We start from the raw sequence: 23,520 nt of genomic DNA on the forward strand, positions 1-23,520 counted from the left end.
GAGTCACTTTGCTGGGCAGATCAGGTAAACTGTATTGTAATACTAGTTTAAGTTAAAACCTGTTGCCTAGTAAGTAACTTATTGCCTTAAGTTTGCAAGTTGTATTAAATGTCATCGTTTGAGAGTTAATAGTTGCTCAAGTTTTACTTTGAGTTAACAGTTTGATAAATTGTTATAAGATTAACAGTTTGCTCAAGTTCAAAGCAGTGAGTAAACGGTTAAGCCCGAGGAAGCGCTGAGTTAATTTGTTTAAGTAAGTTTCACCGGTTATATTGATTAACCACACAGCGAGTAAGAAGTATTCAAAGAGAAGTATCAGAAAACAGCTTCCCAACATTAAAAGTTATACAAGAGTGGCTATTCAAGTTTGAACACGAATGTGATCAAGTACATAAGCAAAAGAATTACATATAAATTTTTTACAAACAAAAATGAGCGCCAAGTTTCAAAAAACAAGATGATGGAGGGAGGCAACTAGTCTTCAGAGGGCACGATCTTCCCATCCACCACCTCGTTGCAGATTGATACCATGGAGAGGTCGAGCTCGGGATATTGGCATGAGACTTGCTCCAAAGCGGCGTCGAACCTGGCGGCAAGGACTTGGGCGGAGCTTTGCTCGAGCTCTTCTGTTTGTTTCTTCAGCTCGTCGGTTTGTTTCTTCAGCTCTTCAGTTTCCCCGCGAGCTCGAGCAAGGTCTTCAGCAACCTTTTTGCCTTCGTCCCGCGCCTGGGCCAGCTCTGCAGCGATCTTCGTGGCCTCCTCTCCAGCTTTGGCGAGCTCAGCCATGGTGTCGTCCTTCTCCTTTTCGACCTTCCCGAGGAGAACCTCCCGATCTGCCGACCTTTTTTTAAGGTTTTCCTCCTTGGTCGCATCTGCTTTCATTGCAGCCTCCAAGTTGGCCACCTTGAGCCTGTAAGGTACAAGCTTGCTCTCCAGCTCGATTTTCTCTTGGTCTTGGAGGTGCAGTTTTTGGCGCAGATCGGAGGCCTCCTTACGCGCGCCTCTTAGCTCAGCATCCATGGCGTCCTCCAGCCTTGAATGGTCGATCTCCGCCATCATCAGGTTGCAAGAGAGCTTTTCCGCCTCCATCCTTATCAAGCGGTTTGACTCCTTAAGCGCTGAATTCTCATCTTGGAGCTTCTTGTTGGAGTCCTTCACAGCCTTCGATACAATTGAGGGGAGATCCTCTGCCATCATCTTCAGCTTGGCTGTGAAGGGCCCCAAGATCTCTTCGATGGAGGGTGGGAGGCTTCAGTTTGTTGCTGGAGGAGGCGCTGGGGAAGCTTGGTGCTGACTTTCACCACCACCCTCTTGAGTTTGAAGGGCAAGGGGGACTTCATGGCGTGGTGGTGAAGTCGGAGACTCTGTTATCAAGATCGGCGAGTTATGACCACCCTCATCTCCTCCTGGTGCGGCCCCAGCAATAGAGGTGGTTGAAGGAGGACCCTCTCCAGCAGATACGAACGGTGTGAAGGCGCTTGGAGGGTTCTCTATGAAGTTGGGGTCGCTGCTTTCAACCACGGGGGGTGCGACAGCCAAGGGTGTTGCTTGGACTGGTTGTGTTGGAGCTGGAGGTGAGGGCGGTGTTGGAGTTGGGAGTGCAGGTGGTGAAGAGGGAGCCACCCTTGTTCTCTTGGTGACGAGGCCATCCTCAGTCGCCTCATCATCCTCTTCTTCCTATACCACCTGAGGAGTTTTTCTCTTGGGTTTCCTTAGGACGAGTTTCTTTCTTTGTGGGACGGGTAGTGCCCCCGAAGGAGTTGGACCTTGGGGAGAAGTCCTGCCTTAAGCAACGGCGATCTCCACTACCGAGTTGGGCACGGTTTGGGAGCTCGCCGCCAGCTTGTGAGATCGGGCGATCGCCCTCAGCTCTGTTAGTTTCCCTTTTCCCAACATGAAGTCTGCACAAGATGAAGAATAGATGAGTATGCCCCAAAGCAGAAACAGGGTATACAAGTATATGCACACAGAAATAGCACAAGCAAATAGCACATGAATGAATAATTAAGACCAATACAGAACAAGCAGAACGCCAAAGAGGGAGTGGTAGAAACGCTAAGTTAGTTCCAACACAAAACGAAAGTCTTGGTGCTAAGGTGAGGGCTAAACTATGTGAGCTTCAAGTTGGCCCTCGGAGAACTCGAAGGAGATTATTGAGGCAGTGGGAAAGGTGACGTTGGCAGCAGCCACACTCTTCTATAAGAGGCAAAGATCTTTATCTAGCTCGCCCATGTTGTCGGGACTCCTTGGCCTCCTGAAGCATTCCATGGAGTCTTTGTTCCCCTTGTGTACCCAGTACAAGGGGAAGCCGTCGAGCAGTGAGGGGTCTTGCTCGTTTGGGCGCACCTTGACGAACTTTCCTTTCCAGTCTTTGTAAGATTGCTGGAAGATCGAGAGGATTGACCTCCCAGCAATCCCGTTTAAGCTAATCCAGAGGCGATCTCCGGGATTCTTAGCCTCGAACAAGAAAAGAAAGACATCCACTGAAGCCGGCAACCCCAAGTGTGCGCAGATGATTTGGAACGCCCTTATAAACGCCCAGCTGTTGGGATGAAGCTGGGCGGGGGCGATATCGAGCTCGGTTAGCAGCTCTCTCTCGAAACGAGTAAAGGGAAGCCTAAGCTTCACTTTCTCGAAGAAGGTGGCGTAGAGGAAGCAGAACAACTCGCCGTTGTTCCCTTTATCGTCCGCGCAAATCGGCTCACCCGGGAAGCAGGGCAGCACGACCACCTTGTTATCATGCTCCTTGTGGAAGGAGAGGTCGGACTGGTCTCCTTTCCTTAGTCGGAGCACGCCCAAATCCGTGTTTATTGAAGAAGTCTCTTTTAACAAGGTTGGGGTGGCCCAAGGGTAGAGCTCCTTGTAGTCTTGTGGGGGAAGGGAGGCTCCTCCGGCGACTGGTGGAGTTGCCTGACTGGGATTGGCGTGAGAAGAAGTAGGCCTCTCAGCCTGGTTAGAAGGAGCACTAGAGGCTCGTGGTGGATTGCGCGCTGGTGGAGGATTTGCCCCAGGAGCAACCCTACGCGCTTGGGGTGGAGGGTTTCGCGACGAAGAAGGAGGGTTAGCGGTGGACTTTGTGTGAGCCATCGCAAGAACTGCAAGGGAAAAAGAAAAGGGATGAAACGAAGATCACAGAGAACGACTCGATTGAGGACGAAGGAGGAAGAACGAGCGAACAAGAGTTCGCTGGGATAAACGTTACGAGGAACGAAGTCTTAGGTTACGAGAAAAGGAGAAAAGGAAAAAACAACCCACAACGTATGCTTCAGACAGATAATGGATGATGCAAATCGATTAAAATGCAGCAAATATCAACAGAAGAGGTAAAAGGGGTACCTTTTTGTGATCGGATGAGCGTTGAAGAGAGTTGGAGATTGAGAGAGTTGAGAAGCTTCGTGGTTCGCAGAGAAAAAACTTAGAACGCTTGAGAGTGAAGAAAGATGATGGAACAGTGGAAGCGCAAGGGGTCTAAGGGTTTCTCGAACGTTTTCGGAAGCGCAAACGACAGCTGAAGACGACCGTTGATGAAGCCACGTGTCGAGTGATGGAAAAAGAAGTTGGTGGAGCGTCAAAAAAGCAGAGGGTACGTGATGGAGATCAAGCCCAAGAGAACATGGAGGCCACTCATCAAGCTCAAGAAGAGGTGGAGGCACAAATGGAGGACGCCCATGGAGGTCAAAGTCCACCTCAAAGGATTACGAGAAGCATGTTCAAAGCCTTGAGAGCTAGAGGACATTTATTTTCTCTTTTTGTAGTGTCTTTAGTTGAAGGTGCTTAGAGGGAAACCTTAGAAACCTCTTTTGTTATAGCATCTTTTAGGTTTTAGTTAGGAGCTTTAGGGGGGTGTATTAGTAGATAGGTGTAGGAGTAGAATAGGGGGTGCCAAAGTGAAGGAAAGGATCACACCTTCCTTGCCTTGCTTTTGAGCGCCGGTTCTAGCTTGTTTTGGAGGGAATTTTGATTTGTTTTAGCTTTCAATTTTCAGCACCTTAGGCTATAAATAGAGGTGCCTTCCTTGTAAATTTCAGATTTGAATTCATCTAAAGAAACTATACTCAAAATTGGAGTGAGCATTTGGAGAGCTTTTGAGCTTCTACTCTAGTCTTATCTTGAAGGACCATGGTTTCCTCAAGTGGCGGCTTCCACACTCATCTAGGAGCATCCATACTCCTAGTGGCGTGATCATCCAACCTATCTTCCATCTTCATGAGCATTCTCTTCTCCTTCCTTTCTTCTCTTTCAATTACTCTTGTTGTTTTGTGTTCTTGAGCATTTTTTTTGGTTCGGCTGTCCTTAATTTTCCAGCACCTATGTTTTGGTTTTCTAAATTCTGTTCGGTACATTTGTTTGAGGTTTAATTCTGTTCGGTCTTCTCTTTTATAATTCCTTTGTTGATTCAATTTGACAATATTTGGTTCATCCAAATGAGTTTGGGAATTGGTACTTGTATTGGTGAGTTCTTGACTTAGAACCATGATCCAACTTCTAAGAAAGTGCCTCTATATTTTCCAGCTCAAGGTGATTCCTCAAAGTGTCAAGAATCTTGTTCTATGTGGCTATTGGAATCACATCATGTGGTATCTTGAGTCTTAGGTTCATTCTTGTTTAATTGTTGAGTTGTGTGCACTTTAATTTCAAGAGCTCTTTATTTTTCTTGCAATTTTAGTTGCTGTTTTAGAATTTTAATTGAGTATTCTTGCTGTTTTTCTTTTGCTCCAAGTGTTTGTGGAAAGGTTTATGGCACTCATAATTCTTATGAGTATGGTTGCTCTTTTGGAATGGCATTATCCTTCCTAGAGTTTACCTTAAGCTTCCTTTCATTTGTTACAATTTGTGTTGTGTCTTTTAATTTTTGAATCATGTCAAGTTTTGTCTTAGTCATGTTATTCCATATATGTCATTACTTCTAGTAGTACTTTTATTGTTTTGATTGTTTCTTGCTTTGGTGTCATATAATTTTCTGAATTGATGTTGATCCTTTGTGCATTTTCTTTTTAGAGTTGAGTTCATACTTGTATTCTAGACCTATATAAGTTCTAATACATCATTTTCTATTATGTCTTTGCTAGTTCATCATTCTGTTTTATATTCCTATTAGGATTCCTCTGTTTCTGAAAAGAGTGCTTACTGTTTTTCCTTATTGCAACTGATTTACGTACTGTAAAATTCTGAAATTCTGGATTTGAGATATTCAAAGTGTTAGAAAAGAATAGAAAAAAGAATCATTCAAAAATATGAAGTACACAAAAAATGATAAATAAAATAAAAAAAGTGTACATTCCTGCCGAAAAAAATACGGTAATCTGGCAGTGATTTTGAAAAATTTATTTCTCTCAATTGGCTTACTGTTTTTAATTGATTCCAGTGCCATTTTTGATTTAACATCTTGAAGTTTCTGTGGTAAAAATTTCATAATCCAGTTCGCTCTACAACGTTCCAGTTAAATCAGTGAATATCAAACACAGTTTGCATAAAAAAATAAAATTTCCAGTAGCTAAATTTTTTTTGTTTTCTTCATCTACTCTAGTGCTTTTCCTTAGGTATTCTTTTGTGTGCCTACTTTTCTCATTGAGTTCTTTATTTTCTTGATTGTCTTTCATTCTTATTCTTTGAGTTTGTCTTACATATAGTATTCCTTTTGCAATTACCTTTTCCTTGCTTATACCTTTTCTTGTTTGTCTTTATTGTTTCTTTGGTTTTGTGGTGGTTTGCTCTTAAGATTGGTGTGCTTGCTTTGACATATTTCATTTGAGGATTCCAAGGCCTCAAGATCAGATTGGAGCAAGAACATTATTTCTTTGAGAGTGATATCTTTTTCAGCCTTAAATTCACTTCGGCAATTTCAATTGCAAAGCTCACTGTTTTGCTAAATTTTTTAACTTGTTTGCTGTTTTGTGTGTTTGTTTTTTTTTTTACAAATGGCTGGATCTTCAAGTGATGCATCCTACAAGCAGAATTCTCCTTCCAAAGCTTCCATTCTTGGTGAATTACATGAAGCTCAAAGAACAATTAGAAGGTTGGAGGAAAAAATGCAAAAGATGGAGGTCCAACAAGCTAGACCATCTCCTTCTATCCATGATGGACATCGTTCTCATAGACCATCTTCAAGAGCTTCTTCAAATGATGTTGGCCGTGAAGATGAGCATAGGAGAAGGAGACCTCCACCCCAAGTCCATGGACAAAGACATCATCACCATGGGGAAAGAATTCACTACGGCAATGGCTTCTACCATGATGCAAAGTCCAAGCTTCCTTCGGTCAAACTACCTTGTTTTAATGGTTCTAGTGATCCAAATGTGTATTTAGATTGGGAGGCTAAGTGTGAACAAATTTTTGAGATCCATGAGATCCAAGATGAGCATAAGCTCAAGCTAGCCACCCTAGAGTTTAGTGATTATGCCATGAAATGGTGGCATGGAATTGTAAAGGACATTATCTATCACAAGGGTCCTCCCGTGGACTCTTGGAACTCTTTAAAGGATCATATGCGCGCTAGGTTTGTGCCCCCACATTTTAGGAAAGACCTCATGTTGAGACTCCAACGGTTTCAACAAGGCACGCTAAATGTGGATGAATATTATAAGGAGCTTGAGACGCTTGTGCTTAAAATTGAATTAGAAGAAAGTGAAGAAGCCATGGTTGCTAGGTTTGTGAGTGGTCTTAGGAAGGATATTCAAGACATTGTTGAGTTACAAGAGTATTCATCATTGGGCTCTTTAGTTCATCTTGCAATGAAGGTGGAAGCCCAACTTGCTAAGAAAAACTCTTTTAAAAATGCTTCCAATAATGGATACTACTCCAAGTCTTGGAGAAACAAAACTTCTTTTTCTAAACATCCTTCCAAAGATTATTCTTTCAAACCCAAGGAATCTAAGCCATCAACATCTAGACCTAAGTCTCCCACTAGAACATCTAACACTAAATGCTTTAAATGTATGGGTTATGGTCATATTGCTGCAAATTGTCCTTCCAAACGAAGTATGTACATGCATGAGGGCATTGTAGTTAGTGAGCATGATTCGGATTCTTCAAAGCATTCATTGCATTCTCATGCATCTAGTGAGGAAGAGAGCGAATGTCCACTTGAAGGGGACTTGTTAGTTGTGAGAAGACTTCTTGGACAAGTTTCACAACCTTTTGATGAAAGTCAAAGGGAAAATATTTTCTATACAAGATGTCTTATTCAAAACAACATTTGTTCCTTGATAGTGGATGGGGGTAGTTGTGCAAATGTGGCTAGTACAAGAGTAGTAGATAAGCTTGGATTGCCTACTATCTCTCATACAAAGCCCTACAAGTTACAATGGCTTAGTGAAGTAGGAGAAATAATTGTTAATAAACAAGTCCTCATCCATTTCTCCATTGGAAAATACAAAGATGAGGTATTATGTGATGTTGTGCCCATGGAAGCCACTCATGTTCTTTTGGGAAGGCCTTGGCAATTTGATAGAAAAGTTTTACATGATGGCCTTACCAACAAATTATCTTTTGAATTCCATGGTCACAAGGTTACTTTAAAATCTCTCTCTCCAAGAGAAGTCCATGAGGACCAAGTTATCATGAAGAAAAAGAGGGAGAGTGAAAAAGATAAAAAAGATAAAAAAGATAAGAGTTCTAAGCCTACACTTCTTGTGTCTAGGCGTGACATTGAAAGGGAAATAGTGGCTCATCATCCTCTTTTTTTAGCCATCCCTAGAACTCTTAGCATAGAAACACTTGTTGATAGTCCTCATTGCTTGGGAAATTTGGTAGAAGAGTTCAAAGATGTGTTTCAAGATCCTCCAAATGGACTTCCACCTTTGAGAGGGATTGAGCACCAAATTGATTTGATACCGGGCTCTTCTTTACCAAATCGTCCCGCCTATAGGACCAATCCAAGTGAAACCAAGGAAATTCGCCAACAAGTTGAGGCTTTAATTGAAAAAGGGTTGGTACAAGATAGCATGAGTCCTTGTGCTATGCCTATCATCTTAGTGCCAAAAAAGGATGGCACATGGCGAATGTGTTCGGATTGTAGGGCCATAAATAACATAACCATTAAGTATAGGCATCCCATACCTAGACTAGATGACTTGTTGGATGAATTACATGGTTCAAAAATCTTTTCAAAGATTGATCTTAAAAGCGGCTACAATCAAATCCGTATCAAACCGGGTGATGAATGGAAGACGGATTTTAAGACCAACTTTGGTTTATATGAGTGGTTAGTTATGCCTTTTGGGTTAACTAATGCACCAAGTACCTTCATGCGCCTCATGCATCATGTTCTTAGACCTTTCATTGGTAAGTTTGTTGTTGTTTACTTTGATGACATTCTCATTTATAGCTTATCTTTGAATGACCATAGGTTGCATGTTAGGCAAGTTTTGGAAACCCTTAGGAAGGAACATTTGTATGCTAACCTTGCTAAATGTATGTTTGCTCTTGATCATATAGAATTCCTAGGGTTTGTTGTGAGTTGTAAAGGGGTCCATGTGGACAAAACCAAGGTGGTGGCCATTCAAAATTGGCCTACACCGAAATCTTTGAATGAGGTCCGAAGTTTTCATGGGCTTGCTTCTTTCTATAGAAGATTTGTCCCAAACTTTGGTACCATTGCCGCACCACTCAATGACATAGTGAAAAAGGATGTGGTCTTTCATTGGGGAGAAGCACAACAAAATGCTTTTGATACTTTCAAAGAAAAATTGACTAATGCTCCCATCTTGGCCCTTCCTAATTTCACTAAGACATTTGAGATTGAGTGTGATGCTTCAAGCATAGGTATTGGGGCTGTTCTCCTTCAAGAGGGCCACCCCATCGCCTATTTTAGTGAGAAATTGAAGGGAAGTCATCTCAACTATTCCACCTATGATAAGGAATTATATGCACTTGTTAGGGCTTTGTTTACTTGGCAACACTATCTTTTTCCCAAAGAGTTTGTGATACATAGTGATCATGAATCTCTTAAATATTTGAAAAGCCAAAACAAACTTAACAAGAGGCATGCTAAGTGGGTGGAATTCATTGAGCAATTTCCTTATGTGATCAAACACAAGCAAGGCAAAATAAATATTGTTGCGGATGCTCTTTCTAGAAGATACACCTTGCTAAATCTTTTAACCTCTCAATATCTTGGTTTTGATCACATTAAGGAACTTTATCATGATGACCTTGATTTTTCTCTCCTCTGTCAAGAGTGTCTTAAGGGAGGACACAAAGATTTTTTTATTCAAGATGGCTTTCTTTTTAAAGGAAAACGTCTTTGTGTTCCCCAATGCTCTATTAGATTATCTCTTGTTAGAGAAGCTCATGAGGGGGGCTTAATGGGAGACAACCACAACTTGTTGAATGTCGACCAGAACATGACATCTGCAGAGCTTCCTTGGTCGACAAGAACCTTGTGCACCTTTCTGCTCGCCGTGACGACTAAAATGACCACGGGGTCGTTGTCGTGCGACACGACATCCCGCAGATCCGCCCTCGTGAACACGAGGTCCGACTCCCACAGATCGCCTGAGATTCTTTCTTCAATTGAGTTGACCCCCCTCGCGTACTTCTTTCGCTGGGAGGCGGTGGGTCCTCCACCGGAAAAGCCACCAGCAATGGTATGGACTTCGCCGAGGACCGGCATCTCGTGCACTTGCTCCTCCGCTGGCGCTGGCAGGGCCGCGGTCGTGGCGGGCTCTGCGACATAATCCTTCAGGAACCCGCTTCTCACCAACTAATCTAGCTGGTAACCCAGCGACAGGAAGTTATCGATGTGATGACCGAAAGCCTCGTGGAACTTACACCAAGAGTCCTTCCGAGGCCCTAACACCTTGTCAGTCTTCGCCGGTCGCCTCAACCTCTCGGCTATATTAGGCACGACAATCAGGTCCTTCAACTCCACCACAAAGTTGTACCTCGCCGGCCATGCCCTCTCTCTGGCTCGGCGATCCCCTCCTGCTGGACCCCGGGGCTGGGATTTTCTGGTCTCATAGGGGCGTCTCCCCTCTGGCTTCTTTCTCCCCGTCGTGGTCTCGTTGACCCTGACGGGTTGAGCCCGCGTCTGCGTTCTCGGGCGTGAGGGTACGACGCTGGTGCGCTTCTCACACACATCTCCTTCAGAGGCGATATGTTCCACCGCCCGACGCCGTATTTCAGCGAAAGTCCTACGGCGGTTGCGAATAATGGATTCGCAAAAGGGCCAGGGCATACGCCTTTTCTGAATGCGTACACGATCATGGGCTCCTCTGAAGTACCAACTTTTACTACTTGGGCCCCGAAGCGGTTGATGTATTCTTTTAAGGTCTCCCCTTGATACTGTTTTACGTCAAACAGGTCGTAGGAAACTGGCGGTGGGGCCTTGTTCGCCAAGTATTGCTCCCTAAAAAGCTGCGACAACTGCCGAAAGGAGGTGATATGTCTGTTTGGAAGGCTGATGAACCAATCCATTGCCATCCCCGTCAACGTGCTCATAAAGAGCTTGCATCTCGCGGCATCGGAGCCGTCTACCAACACCATCTGCGTGTGGAATGCAGTGAGATGCGCCTCGGGGTCCTTCATCTCGGTGAAAATCACCTTGGGCCCCGCGAACGTGTTGGGGATTACTGCATCCAGAATCTCCTGCGAGAAGGGTGTGGAAAACTCCCTTGGTGGGGTGAGACGCTCGGTCTCATCTTGTTCACGTTGCCCTTGGTTATTGTTCAAACCCCGGCGTCACTCTTCATTCACACGATGGAGCTCTTCGTTTCTCACGCGCGAGTCTGCGAGATCCGCCTGGATGCGTTCTTGTTCCATCCTCGACTCCGCCATCTCATCCTGCAGCCCCCGCATCATTTCCATGACCTGCTGCATGGACATTTCCTCACTCGCCGCGCGTGCGGTACCTTGTCTAGTGGTGGCCCTCATTCTTCACTGTTTCCTCCAACTTCTGCCAACGTTATGGTGGCTCTGATAGATCTTCGTTGCTCGTGATGGGACTGATGTTTTAAATCGGCCCCACGGTGGGCGCCAAATGTTCCGGCCGGTTGACCTGGGACGTCTTTGTGCGCAACCTCGCCCGTCAGCTAGGGACACCTTCCCACTGGCTACCTGTGGATTCCTGCAAAAAAAAGGACAAAGGGGCGCCCTAGCGGCCGTTTGCACTCCAACGCTCAAGTCAGCTAGCAAGAAACACCAAAAACTCTACACCTCCGTGTCGGAGCACCGTGAATGGCACTCTGAAGGTGGTCAAAAGAAACTTTGTATGGTGTATCTTTTCTCCCTCTGGCAAACAACCTCTCTCTAGTCCCTTATGCGTAGCCTCAAGACTCGAGCAAGCAACTAGAGTGTACTCTCGGAAAGTCTGCCAAAAGTTCCAACCCCGTTTCCAACATTCAAGGCGCAATTTAAACTACTCTAGCATTTAAAGCGTCTTAAAGCGCATTTAATTATAAAACGTTTAGCGCCTTTGAGACGTTTAAACCGCTTGGGAGCATTTATAGTACCTTAAACGCTCGAAACGTAAACTTTATTAAATAGTTTTAATTACCTTGTACCTGACTGTACCGTCCCGTACCCGGGCGTTGACTAAGTCAAAGTCAAAGTCAACGCGAGGCGTCGCCTAGCTGGAGAGACGCCAAGAGGAAGCGTCGCCAAGGCAAGGCGTCGCCTAGGTGAAGGCGTCGCCTCGCTGGAGAGACGCAAGAGGAAGCATCGCCAAGGCAGGGCGTCGCCTAAGTAAAGGCGTCGCCCAACCAAGGTGTCGCCAGATCAAACAGCGCTAAAGTAAGGCAATCGCGGTGTGGTTCCCCGATACCCATGGGTAGGAAAGACCATGGAGGGAGCGACGTCGTGGGAAGGCCTCAAGGCCATAGTAATAGTACCAGTGAAGGGCAGCCTGACTCGTGAAGTGCTCCTGCCGCCCCAGAGACGCCTGTGGGGCAGATACGACTCAAGAGGAAAGTCACGCCCAGGGCAACCGGGTGCAGAGTACAAAAGGAAGGCAGATACGCTCTCAAAGTAAGTGACTAGATACTTGGGGGCATGAGTTGGCACCCAAAAAGTCACCCCTAGCGCAGTAGCACTCCCAGCAGGAGGACTCACACGTAGAAACGTCCCCAGGTGGGCAGGAGCGCCCCCGGATGGGGTCATGGCGTCGTGAGGCCCTCCACGTGTACGACAGCCATGCCAGAATAGAAACACCTTTCAGTCAGGTGCCAGGTAATTAAAAGTCATTCAATACAGTTTCCCTTTTTAGCATTCAGGTACTATAATGGCTCCCGAGCGTTTCAACGTCTTAAATGCGCTACGTTTTCTAATTAAGCGCTTTAATGAGTGCGTTACGTTTGTGATTAAAAGCGCTTTAAGACGCTTTAAATGCTTGGGTAGTTAAATAGCGCGGAGAATGTTGGAAAGGGGGGTTGGAACTTTCGCAAACTTACCAGAGAACTCTCTAGTTGCTTGCTCGTGCTTCAAGGTTACGTACAAGTGACTGGGGAATATTTTTGCCTGAAGGAGACAACACACACATATACACAGTTATTTTACCACCTTCAGAGTGCCACATGCGGTGCTCAGACACGTAGGTGGACAGTTTTTTGGTGTTTCTTGCTGGTTGACTTGAGCGTCGAAGTGCACACGGCCGCTAGGGCGCCTCTTTGTCCTCTTTTTTGCAGGAATCCATAGGCAACCAGTGGGAAGGTATCCCTAGCTGAAGGTTGAGGTCGCGCACGAAGACGTCCCGGTCAACCGGACGGAACATTTGGCGCCCACCGTGGGGCCGATATAAAACATCAGTCCCATCACAAGTTCGAGAAGGTTTATCAAGTTACAGTAACATTGAAGGAGTTTGGAGCGACAATGGCCCCCACCAGACGAAGAGCAACGCGCGCAGCCCCAGCAGACCTATCCATGCAGCAGGTCCTGGAGATAATGAGGGGGCTGCAGCAGGACATGGCGGATTCGAAACTGGAGCAAGAACGCATGCAGGCAGACCTCGATGCCTCGCACGAGCGGAACGAAGAGCTCCACCGTGTGAATGAGGAGTTGCGCCAGGGCCTGAGAAACGATCGGAGGCGGCCTGGACAGGACGAGACGGAGAACCATTCCCACCAAGGGAGTTTTCCACTCCTTTCTCACAGGAGATCCTAGACGCAGCGATCCCGAACACGTTCGCGGGACCCAAGGTGATCTTCACCGGGATGGAGGACCCAGAGACGCACCTGGCTGCATTTCACACGCAGATGGTCCTGATAGGCGGTTCTGATGCTGCCAAATGCAAGCTCTTCATGAGCACCCTGACCGGGATGGCTATGGATTGGTTCATTAGCCTCCCAGAAGGTCATATCACATCCTTCCGCCAATTGTCGCGGTTATTCCGAGAACAGTACTTAGCCAACAAGGCCCCGCCACCGGTCTCCTACGACCTGTTCGACGTGAAGCAATATCAGGGGGAGACCCTGAAGGAGTATATCAATCGCTTCGGGGCCCAGGTCGTGAAGGTTGGCACAACAGAAGAGCCTATGATCGTGTACGCATTTGTGAAAGGCGTATGCCCCGGCCCCTTCGGAGAATCCATTATCCGTAATCGCCCTAGGACTTTCGCTGAATTACGGCGCAGGGCAGTAGAGCATATTGCTTCGGAAGGGGAGGTATGTGTGAAGCGCACCAGCGCCGTGCCCTCACGCCCGAGGGGACCGGCGCGAGTTCAACCCGTCAGAGTCAATGAGACCACAACGGGGAGAAAGAAGCCAGAGGCGAGACGCCCCTACGAGGTCAGAAAGCCCCAGCCCCGGGGCCCAGCAGGAGGCGAACGCCCCGCCAGAGAAAGAGCAAGACCGGCGAGGTACAACTTCGTGGTTGAGTTGAAGGATTTGATCGCCGTACCCAACATAGCCGAGAGGCTGAGGCGACCGGCGAAGACCGACAAGGTGTTAGGGCCCCGTAAAGACTCTTGGTGCGAATTCCACGAGGCTTTCGGGCACCAAATTGATAATTGCCTGTCGTTGGGCTACCAGCTAGATGAGCTGGTGAGGACTGGGTTTTTGAAAGATTATGTCGCAGATTCCGCAACGACCGCCACCTTGCCGCCGCCGGCAGATGAGCCAGCACACGAGATGCCTGTGCTTGGCGAGGTCCACACCATTGCTGGAGGTTTTTCCGGCGGAGGACCCACCGCCTCCCAGCGGAAGAAATACGCGAGGGGGGTGAATTCAATCGAGGAGAGGCTCTCGAGGGAGCCCTGGGAGTCAGATATTGTGTTCACAAGAAGAGACCTCCGAGATGTGGTGCCCCACGACAACGATCCCGTTGTCATCTCAGTCGTCACAGCTGGAAGGAAGGTCCACAGAGTGCTTGTTGATCAAGGAAGCTCGGCAGACGTCATGTTTCTGTCGACCTTTAATAAGTTACGGTTGTCCCCCGATCTGCTGAGTCCCTATACGGGATGTTTGTATGGGTTCGGGGATAACCAGGTAGAAGTCCGGGGGTACCTGGAGTTGAGGACTACATTCACAGACGGAGAGGCCTCCCGTACCGAGAGCATCCGGTACCTCGTCGTGAACGCTAATTCTGCCTACAATATTTTGTTGGGCAGACCGGCGTTAAACCGTCTGAGCGCAGTGTCCTCCACCCGTCACATGAAGATGAAGCTACCGGACCTCAGTGGCCGGGTGATAGTCATCAGGTCAGACCAGGAGGAGGCGAGGAAATGCTATGAAAACAGCCTGAAGACGAAGAGAGGCGTATTCATGGTGTATGAACGTCCGCCGAGCGCGGACGCGACGATGATTGAGGCGACGCCCGCTGGGCTGACGCCTGAAGAGGCCATAGCAGACAGGGCGATGCCCGAAGCAGATGCGCCGATGGAGGAAGGCCCTGACGACGCGGCGCCCGTAGAAGAGGCGGCGCCCGTCGAAGAGGCGGCGCCCGTCGAAGAGGATAGCAGGGAGCAGCCTGCAGCTAACGCCATAGAAAGGGAGATTGGCGGCAAAGCTTTCAAGTTAGGAAGTTCGCTAAACCCAGAAGAACAGGAAGGGGTGGCAGAAGTGATTTCGCGCCACCTGGATGCCTTCGCATGGTCCGCCTCGGATATGCCAGGCATCGACCCTGATTTCCTGTGTCACCACCTCAGCATGGACGCCACGGTCCGCCCCGTGCGCCAGAGAAGGAGGAAGTTCAATGAGGAACGACAACAGGTGGTGAAAGACGAAACGCAGAAGCTGCTGAGTGCTGGCCACATTAGGGAGATTCAGTACCCTGAGTGGCTCGCCAATGTCGTTTTGGTGAAAAAGGCGAACGGAAAGTGGAGAATGTGCGTTGACTTCACGGACCTGAACAAGGCGTGCCCAAAGGATTCCTATCCGTTGCCCAGCATCGACGCCTTGGTAGACAGCGCGTCCGGCAGCAAGGTGTTAAGTTTCCTGGACGCCTTCTCAGGGTACAACCAAATCAAGATGCACCCAAGAGACGAGAGCAAGACTGCATTCATGACGGAGACATGCAGTTACTGTTATAAGGTGATGCCCTTCGGGCTGAAAAATGCGGGCGCCACGTACCAGAGGCTAATGGATAAGGTCCTGGCGCCAATGCTTGGGAGGAATGTGTACGCTTATGTCGACGACATGGTGGTGGCGTCGCAGAGTAGGGTGCAGCACATGGCAGACCTGGAGGAGTTGTTCAACACAATATCCAAATACCGCCTCAAGTTGAACCCCGAAAAGTGTGTTTTCGGGGTAGAGGCCGGTAAGTTCTTGGGTTTTTTGCTCACCGAGAGGGGGATAGAGGCGAACCCCGACAAATGTGCGGCTATTATCGCCATGCGGAGTCCGACATCGGTAAAGGAGGTGCAACAGTTGACAGGGCGGATGGCGGCGCTCTCGAGGTTTGTTTCCGCCGGAGGAGAAAAGGGCACCCGTACTTCCAGTGCCTCAAGAGAAACAGTCGCTTTGCATGGACTGATGAGTGCGAAGCGGCTTTCATTAAGCTGAAGGAGTACCTGGCGACGCCACCGGTCCTCTGCAAGCCGGTAACGGGCGTGCCCCTCCGTTTGTATTTTACTGTAACGGAGCGGGCCATCAGTTCTGTGTTGGTCCAAGAGCAGGACCAGAGTCAGAAGCCCATCTACTTCGTGAGCAAGGCCTTACAGGGGGCTGAGACGAGGTACCAAGCACTAGAAAAGGCGGCGCTGGCGGTAGTGTTCTCTGCTAGGAGGCTCCGTCATTACTTCCACAGTTTTACGGTGGTGGTGATGACCAATCTCCCCATACAGAAAGTGCTGCAGAAACCCGATGTGGCAGGAAGAATGGTACGCTGGGCAGTGGAGCTGTCAGAATTCGACATCCAGTACGAGCCTAGAGGGTCCATCAAAGGGCAGGTGTACGCGGATTTTGTAGCAGAACTTTCGCCCGGAGGTGAGCAAGAGGTGGAACCTAGTTCGCAGTGGCTGCTCTCGGTTGATGGCTCTTCAAACCAACAAGGGAGCGGTGCGGGAATAGTGTTGGAGGGACCCGACGGCATACTGATCGAGCAGGCCTTGCGTTTTCCTTCAAGGCAAGTAACAATCAGGCAGAGTATGAAGCCCTGATAGCAGGAATGCTCTTGGCCAAGGAGATGGGCGCACAGAACCTCCTGGTGAAGAGCGACTCTCAGTTGATTACGGGGCAGGTGTCGGGTGAATTCCAGGCGAAGGACCCACAGATGGCGGCGTATCTTAGATACGTCCAGTTATTGAAGAGGGCGTTCAACGCTCTTAGCTGATACATGTCCCGAGGGAGCAGAATGCCAGAGCTGACCTGCTTGCAAAGCTGGCCAGCTCAGGCAAGGGGGGTAGACAGAGGACAGTGATCCAAGAGACTCTCAAAGCTCCGCGTCGATTCGTGGAAGACAACAGGGTGGATGTCCTCCAGATTTATACATCAAGGGGAAGGCCGAGGAGCCATTCCTCTTTAACCCAAGATACGCAGAAGGCGCCCCGCATCAGCATATGCGCGGGTGTGCCTGAGGAAGAGCAGATGCAGGTCTGTGTTTTGTCCAAGGGAGACACTGGATGACGCCCTATAAACGATACCTGGCGGATGGGGCTCTTCCAGTGGACCCTGAAGAGGGCAAAAAAGTCAAAAGAAATGCCGCCAGATATACTTTGGTGGATGGGGTGCTGTTAGGCACGGCTTCACTCACCCTATCCTAACATGCGTCAGTGGCGATGAGTGCACCAGGATAATGGCGGAGCTACACGAAGGCATCTGCGGAAGCCATGTAGGGGGAAGATCCTTAGCCTCCAAGGTAATGCGTGCAGGTTTTTTCTGGCCAACAGTGAAAGAGGATTGCGCACGGCACGCCCAGCGGTGTAGGCAATGCCAAAAGCACGCCGACTGGCACAAGGCGCCGCCAGAAGAGTTAAGGTCTATATACAGCCCGTGGCCTTTCCACACATGGGGAATTGACATCCTGGGCCCTTTCCCACTGGCAATCAGGCAGATGAAGTATCTGATCTTGCCATAGAGTACTTCACTAAGTGGATAGAGGCGGAGCCTGTGGCACAAATCACCGCGCATAAGGTACAGCATTTTGTGTGGAGAAACATCGTGTGTCGCTTTGGCGTACCCAGGCGCCTGATATCTGACAACGGGACCCAGTTTGCCAGTCAGCAGTTGAGAAATCTGTGTGCTGAAGTGGGAATCAAACAAGTGTTCGCGTCGGTTGAACACCCCCAGACCAATGGACAAGTAGAGTCAGCAAACAGAGTCCTTCTGAGGGGGTTAAAAAGAAGGTTAGAGAAGGCGAAAGGGGCGTGGGCGGAAGAGGTGCCAAGGATTATATGGGCATATCACACCACGCCCCAATCCTCTACTATGGAGACGCCTTTCAGTCTGGTGTACGGGTCGGACGCGATGAGTCCAGTAGAAATACACGAAAGCTCACCGCGTTTTCAAAACTTTGTGGTAGAGGAATCTAATGAAGAGAGGCGGGTGAACCTGGATCTGCTAGAAGAGGCCAGGGAAGAAGCTAGAATAAAAGCTGAAGCGATGAAGAGAAGAGTAGAGCGACAATATAGCTCTAAGGTAAAGCCGCGACAGTTTCAGGTGGGCGACCTAGTGATGAGGAAAGCCCACCCGTACGAGTTGGAAAATAAGCTGTCTCCCAAATGGACCGGGCCCTTCAGAGTTACTGAGGCTAAGGGCAATGGTTCGTACAACCTGGAGACTTTAGATGGAGGCCCTATCCCGCGCAGTTGGAATGCAGCCAACTTAAAATTTTATTTCAGTTGATTATGTAAGCAGTATGTAACAATTTAGTCGAAGGGGACGCTCTTTTTCCCTTTCGGGGGTTTTTTAATGAGGTCACCCTAATAAATGGAAAACCCAGTTGAGAAAAAAAGTGCCTTGGTTTTCAGCCTTTATCTTTCCGTGTTAGAAGTAATGTGATGCGCCGCCTAGGCCATGGTGTCGCCAAGGAAGAAGGCGTCGCCTAGGTCATGGCGTCGCCCAGAAAGAGGGCGTCGCCCAATGTGAAGGCATGCATCGTTGGCAGAACGAGACGAAAGGAGAGCGCGCAGTATATGAGGCACATGCAAAGTAAAGTGGCGTTGCAAAAATCAAGTATGATATTGAAAGTTGTTGTTACAAGCAATGTTCAATACAATGGGAGTGACAAACGGAGCAAACGCTACAAATCATACAAAAATGCTAACAAGCCATTCCTCAGTGGTCATCAGAGTCATCGCTAGAGGAAGACGAAGCCTCTTTTCCGGCCCGCAGAGCTCGAATAAGTCGTGCCCTTTTTTCTTGGTTTATTTTCGAACCTGCGCCAAGGGAGATTAACGTGTCAGAGACACCATGAAGCAAGACATACATAGTTAAAAGCAATGAAGGCCGAAGTTTCTAAGGCAGCGGTTCTTACATATGTACTTCTCAAGAGTCCCAGGTTAGACTCCAGGCTGATCACCGTGGCAGAGTCAAAACCTCCCGCCTCAGCAAGAATCCGGCAAGCTATTTGATCACTTGGAGCTAGATTCTTGAGGGGTTTGGCTTTGAGGACCTTTTCCTCTCTCACCCAGTACAGCGGAAACCCATCCAGAGCATCGGGGACAAGGTCAGTACGACAGATCTTGAAGAACCGGCCTTTCCACCTGGTGAACGAGCTCTGGAAGGGTGTGAAGAGAACCCTCCCGGGTACATTACTGAGAGTTACCCAGAGGTTGTGTCTCTGCCTCTTCACCTCAAAGAAGTGAAGAAAGAGGTCAACCGAGGGTGCACAACCCAGAAACCCGAAGAGAATGTCGAAGGCTTTGACAAAGGCCCAGCTGTTGGGATACAACTGGGTCGGAGCCACGTTGATCTCTGTCAGCAGTTCCTTCTCAAACCAAGAAAAGGGTAAGCGCACTCCGATGGTCTTGAACACCACCTGGTAAAAGTAAAAGAAAGGGACCCCTTCGTTGGCCCGTTCGTCTCCACATACTGGCTCCCCTAGAGCGCAAGGGAGCACAGCGATGTCGTCATCATGCCTCCTCGCAAAGGCCCGGTGGTCATAGGAACATGACTCTCCTTTGTGCTCCCGTATGGCCCTGGTAGAGAGTAAGCATGAACACTTGTCAAGAAGTTCATTCGAAGCCCAAGGGTACAAGTCTTTGGGACGAACTCTGGAAGAAGCAGCGTGAGATGACATTCTTTAACAAGATTAGGACTGCCAGAAATGCAAGACTTGAGTGAGGGGAGCAAGACTAGAACAACCCTTCGATAGAGAAGAAAGGGTGCAAGAAGGAAGGGTGCAAGAAGGAAGGATGAAGAAGAAAGAACGCAAGTAGGTTATGAAGAGTGAGAAAATGACGAAGACAGTTCCAGAGCTTGAAGAGTTAAATAAAGCGGTTAGAGCGCCAAACGACGTGAATGGATGCACCGCACGATTGATACACGTGGCAGAAGATGAAAGGATGACGCTGGCACCACTGGTTTAAATCAGAAAACGTCGTATCAGCAGAATATCCAGTGGTACGATGCGCCGTCGAAAGTGAGCCAGGGGTACAGCAGGAGTCAGAAAATGGAATGACTAGATACCCCATCAACCATACAAGCAGCGCCGCGTGGATCAAGTCGAATGACAGAAGGTCCCATCAGCTATACAAGGAGCGCCACGTGGATGGCACAGACAAAGCCTTGGGCTCTTCGCTGTTATCAGGCGTTGACCAAGGCAAGAATTAAGGTCAATGTCGAAGTAAAGGTAACGCCCGGGCGTTGCCAGGAAGGACGTAAAGGGCGACGACAGCGCGAGATGTCGCGGGCGTCGCCAACCCAAATACCGACTGGTGTCACCTCCCCGATACCCACAGGTAGGAAAGACTATGGAGGGAGAAGAAATCAAAGAAAGGCAAAGTTAGTCACAGGCGTCACCTCCCCGATACCCACAGGTAGGAAAGACTGTAGATGGAGATGAGATCGCCAAACGCCAGCGAATCGCTGGCAGGGCGTTCCCCGATACCTATGGGAAGGAAAGACCATGGAGGGAACAGACCCTCTCCAGAGCGCTCAGCGTTTTAGACACCCGGGGACGATACGGTGCTGCTGTTAGCAGGCCTCTCCTTAGGCGTGGGCGCCGGGCGTTAAGGATCAGAGAAAGGGCCTTTCGGTATCAGAGACGTCCCGAGGACGATACGGCGTCACTAAGTGAGCCTCTCCATGGGCGTGAGGGTTGGCGTGCAACCTTTCCCGATCATACCAAACCGCCCAACGAAGTGAAAGAAATGGGCAGAACCCAGATAAAATAAGTGAATCGCGTGAAGGGAAAAGATGAGAATGAATCGCATAGGCAGAATCGTATGTGGCAAAGAAATAAAGGCAACCATACGAACGTCCCAAATCAGTAACAAGAGTATGGATAGTTCAAAGAATTACAAGTTTTGACAAATAAAATAAAAAAACGAAGGTAAAGAATAAAAGAGTTAAGCTTGAAGAGGAAGGCGGCGGATGAGAGGCAGCGGTTCAGTCATCCAAATCCATGGGCACGACCTTCCCATCGACGACGTGGTGTGTGGGGTCGCAGTTCGAAAGGTTGACGCCAGGATTCTCGCAGGACACCTGGGTCAGGGCCTCTTGGAACCCCTCCTCGAAGGTACCCGCCATCTCCTGGATAAGGGACTTTTTCTCCTTCTCCAGTTCCTCAATGGCGGCGTCTCCAGAGGTCACCTACTTCTGCAGAGCCTCCTTCTCCACGCGAAGCCGGCTAACCTCGACCCGTAGTTTGTCGTAGTCAACTCGGAGAAGGTCCATCGCTTTGGTCTGGGTGGCCATTTCCTCCTCCATCCGCTCCACCTTGGCAGCCTGTTCGCAGCAACGGTCCTTCAGGTCCTTTTGGGTTTCTGCATCCGCTTTGACCACTTCCTGAAGACCCGCTACCTGCACTTGAAGAGCAACTTCCCGAGTGTAGAAGCCTGCCTGGAGCTCCAATGCCTCCGCCAGTTGCCTCTCTGTTTCTGCCTTGGACTCTTGTATTTGTTTCAGAGAAGTTTGATAGGCTTCGTTCTGGCGTCCCAGGGTCCTCATTTCCTCTTCCAGGGTAGATGCTTTTGTTTCCAAGGCTTGGAGGGTTTGAGCTTGCAAGACCGCGTTTCTGGCCTGGGAGCGCCATTCGAGAGCCACCGCCAAGAAGGCCCCCAAGTAGAAAGGCATGCCTTCCCTCCTGTCGGTACCTTCTGGCATAGTCCCGCCACTAAAACCCCTCATCAGATGCATGATTGGAGGGGGATGGCGATGAAGTCGGGAGCGGCAGCGTCGGGAGCCGGGGAAGCAGTGGTTTCTGGTGGCGGCGGAGGCGGGGCAGATTCGGCGCCTTCGCCCCTTTCCTCTTGGAGTACCATAGGAGGGAGTGAGGTTGCGCTTGGAGGGTTGTCCATAAAGGGGTTCCCTCCCTGCGGCGACGTCTCTACCAGAAGAGGAACCCGCGCGGATTTTCTCCTTCTGAAGGGTGCCACCCCTTCCGAATCCTCATCATCTGACAGAATCTCCAAAACCCTTTTCCCTTTGTCAAGGGGGGTTGGAGCCGGTGACGAGGCCGCAGCTAGGGGAACGGCGGCGATAGGCGGAGGAGAATTGGGAGTTGGAAGCACTTTGGAGCCAGGTGGAGATGTCGGAGATGGGCTAGAAGGAGCTTCAGCGGTGACTGGAGGTGGCGGTGACAGAGCCGGTGGGAGAACCGGGTTGGCAGCAGGGCTGGAGGAGGCGCCTGCCTTGGCGGCACGAGCCTCCTTCAGTGCTTTCGCCGACATCACTCTTTTGGAAGCGCCCATCACCGATCCTACATCAAGACAGGCCAAACAGCAAGGATTAGTACCAGAGCAGTTATGCGAATTCACAATACATGAAGAGACGTGAAATGCAAGTAACATTGTACAGCGAGAAATGGTAGCATAAGTTTGATTCAGATGAATCAGAAGGAAGATTCTATGGCCAAATATATGCAGATAACCACAACAACTAATGCATCATAAATCTCCAAGGGCAGATACCGAAGTAGGTGGAAAGCCCATGGGCATTGAATTCGTTCGCGATGAGTTTGGCGGTATCGAAGACTATTCCCAGTCCCGCCAAGGCTTTGCATACATCCCGGTCAGGCGGGGCAAGCTCGTCCAGAGCCAAGGGCTTCATGGTTATGGGTTTGTCTGTCCAGTATAGGGGGAAGCCCTCTAGGATGGTAGGATCGCGCTTGGTCGCGCGTACCTTGAAGAATTTCCCCTTCCATCCTTTGAACGAATTCTGGAAGAGCATAAGGATGATGCGCCCGGCGATGCCAGAAAAGCTCATCCAAAGGCTCTTCCCTTGCTTCTTTACCTCGAAGAAGTAAAGAAAAACGTCCACAGAGGAGGGAACACCTAGATAGCCGCAGAGAATTTGGAACCCCCTCACGAAAGCCCAACTGTTGGGATGGAGTTGGGCGGGAGCAGTGTTTATCTCTGTCAGTAGCTCTTTTTCGAAGGGAGTGAGGGGCAGACGCAGGCCCACCCTCTTGAGCACCATTTGATAGAGGATGAAGAAAGGGCATCCCCCAGTATCCCGTGAGTCCGCACAAACGGGCATCCCAGGTCGCACCCGGCTTACCAGGACTTGGGAGTCGTGATTTTTGTGGAAAGCATTGAAGTTATAGAGAGCAGGGTCCCCCCTGTGAGCCTCCACGTCCTCAACAGAGTTCAGGAGGGAACATTCGTCCAGAAGTTCATCGGGGGCCCAGTCATATTCGCCCTTATAATAAGACTTAGGGAGCGGGGGAGGCGCGGTGGTTTTAGTTTTCGCCATCAATGCCAATGCTGAAGATCAAAAGAGAAAGAAAGGGTTCAGAGAAAAGGGGTTGGGGAGAAGAAAAGGGAAAAATGGAAGAACCCTAGGAGCGCCCTACCCACAAGAGAACGAAGGGAAACGAGAGGAACAAAGAAGCATACAAACAATATCCAGAGAAATGCGGTAATATGGACAGTCCCAGGCAGTTCATACAGTAAAGAGAATCATCAAGGAGAGAAAAACCGTACCTTTAGGGGCTGAAGGGCGTGGAGAGCGGAAACACGAACGAACAGGGGTCGCAAGAGAAGGGATT

At 49.0% G+C, this 23,520-nt stretch overlaps 1 protein-coding gene across 1 annotated transcript; it reads right to left on the reverse strand.

Annotated features, from left to right (window-relative positions):
- Nucleotides 1-474: 474 nt before the first annotated feature.
- LOC137824850 (uncharacterized) lies at nt 475-1,194 on the reverse strand. The gene has a single exon (XM_068630528.1). The coding sequence runs from the start codon at nt 1,192-1,194 to the stop codon at nt 475-477; it is 720 nt and encodes a 239-aa protein (XP_068486629.1).
- Nucleotides 1,195-23,520: the final 22,326 nt, after the last annotated feature.

This window comes from Phaseolus vulgaris, chromosome 8 (genome assembly GCF_000499845.2).
Source record: "Phaseolus vulgaris cultivar G19833 chromosome 8, P. vulgaris v2.0, whole genome shotgun sequence".
NCBI lineage: Eukaryota > Viridiplantae > Streptophyta > Magnoliopsida > Fabales > Fabaceae > Phaseolus > Phaseolus vulgaris.

Coding starts and splice junctions, on each gene's coding strand:
- LOC137824850 (XM_068630528.1), bottom strand. CDS start 1,194: ATGGCAGAGGATCTCCCCTCAATTGTATCGAAGGCTGTGAAGGACTCC.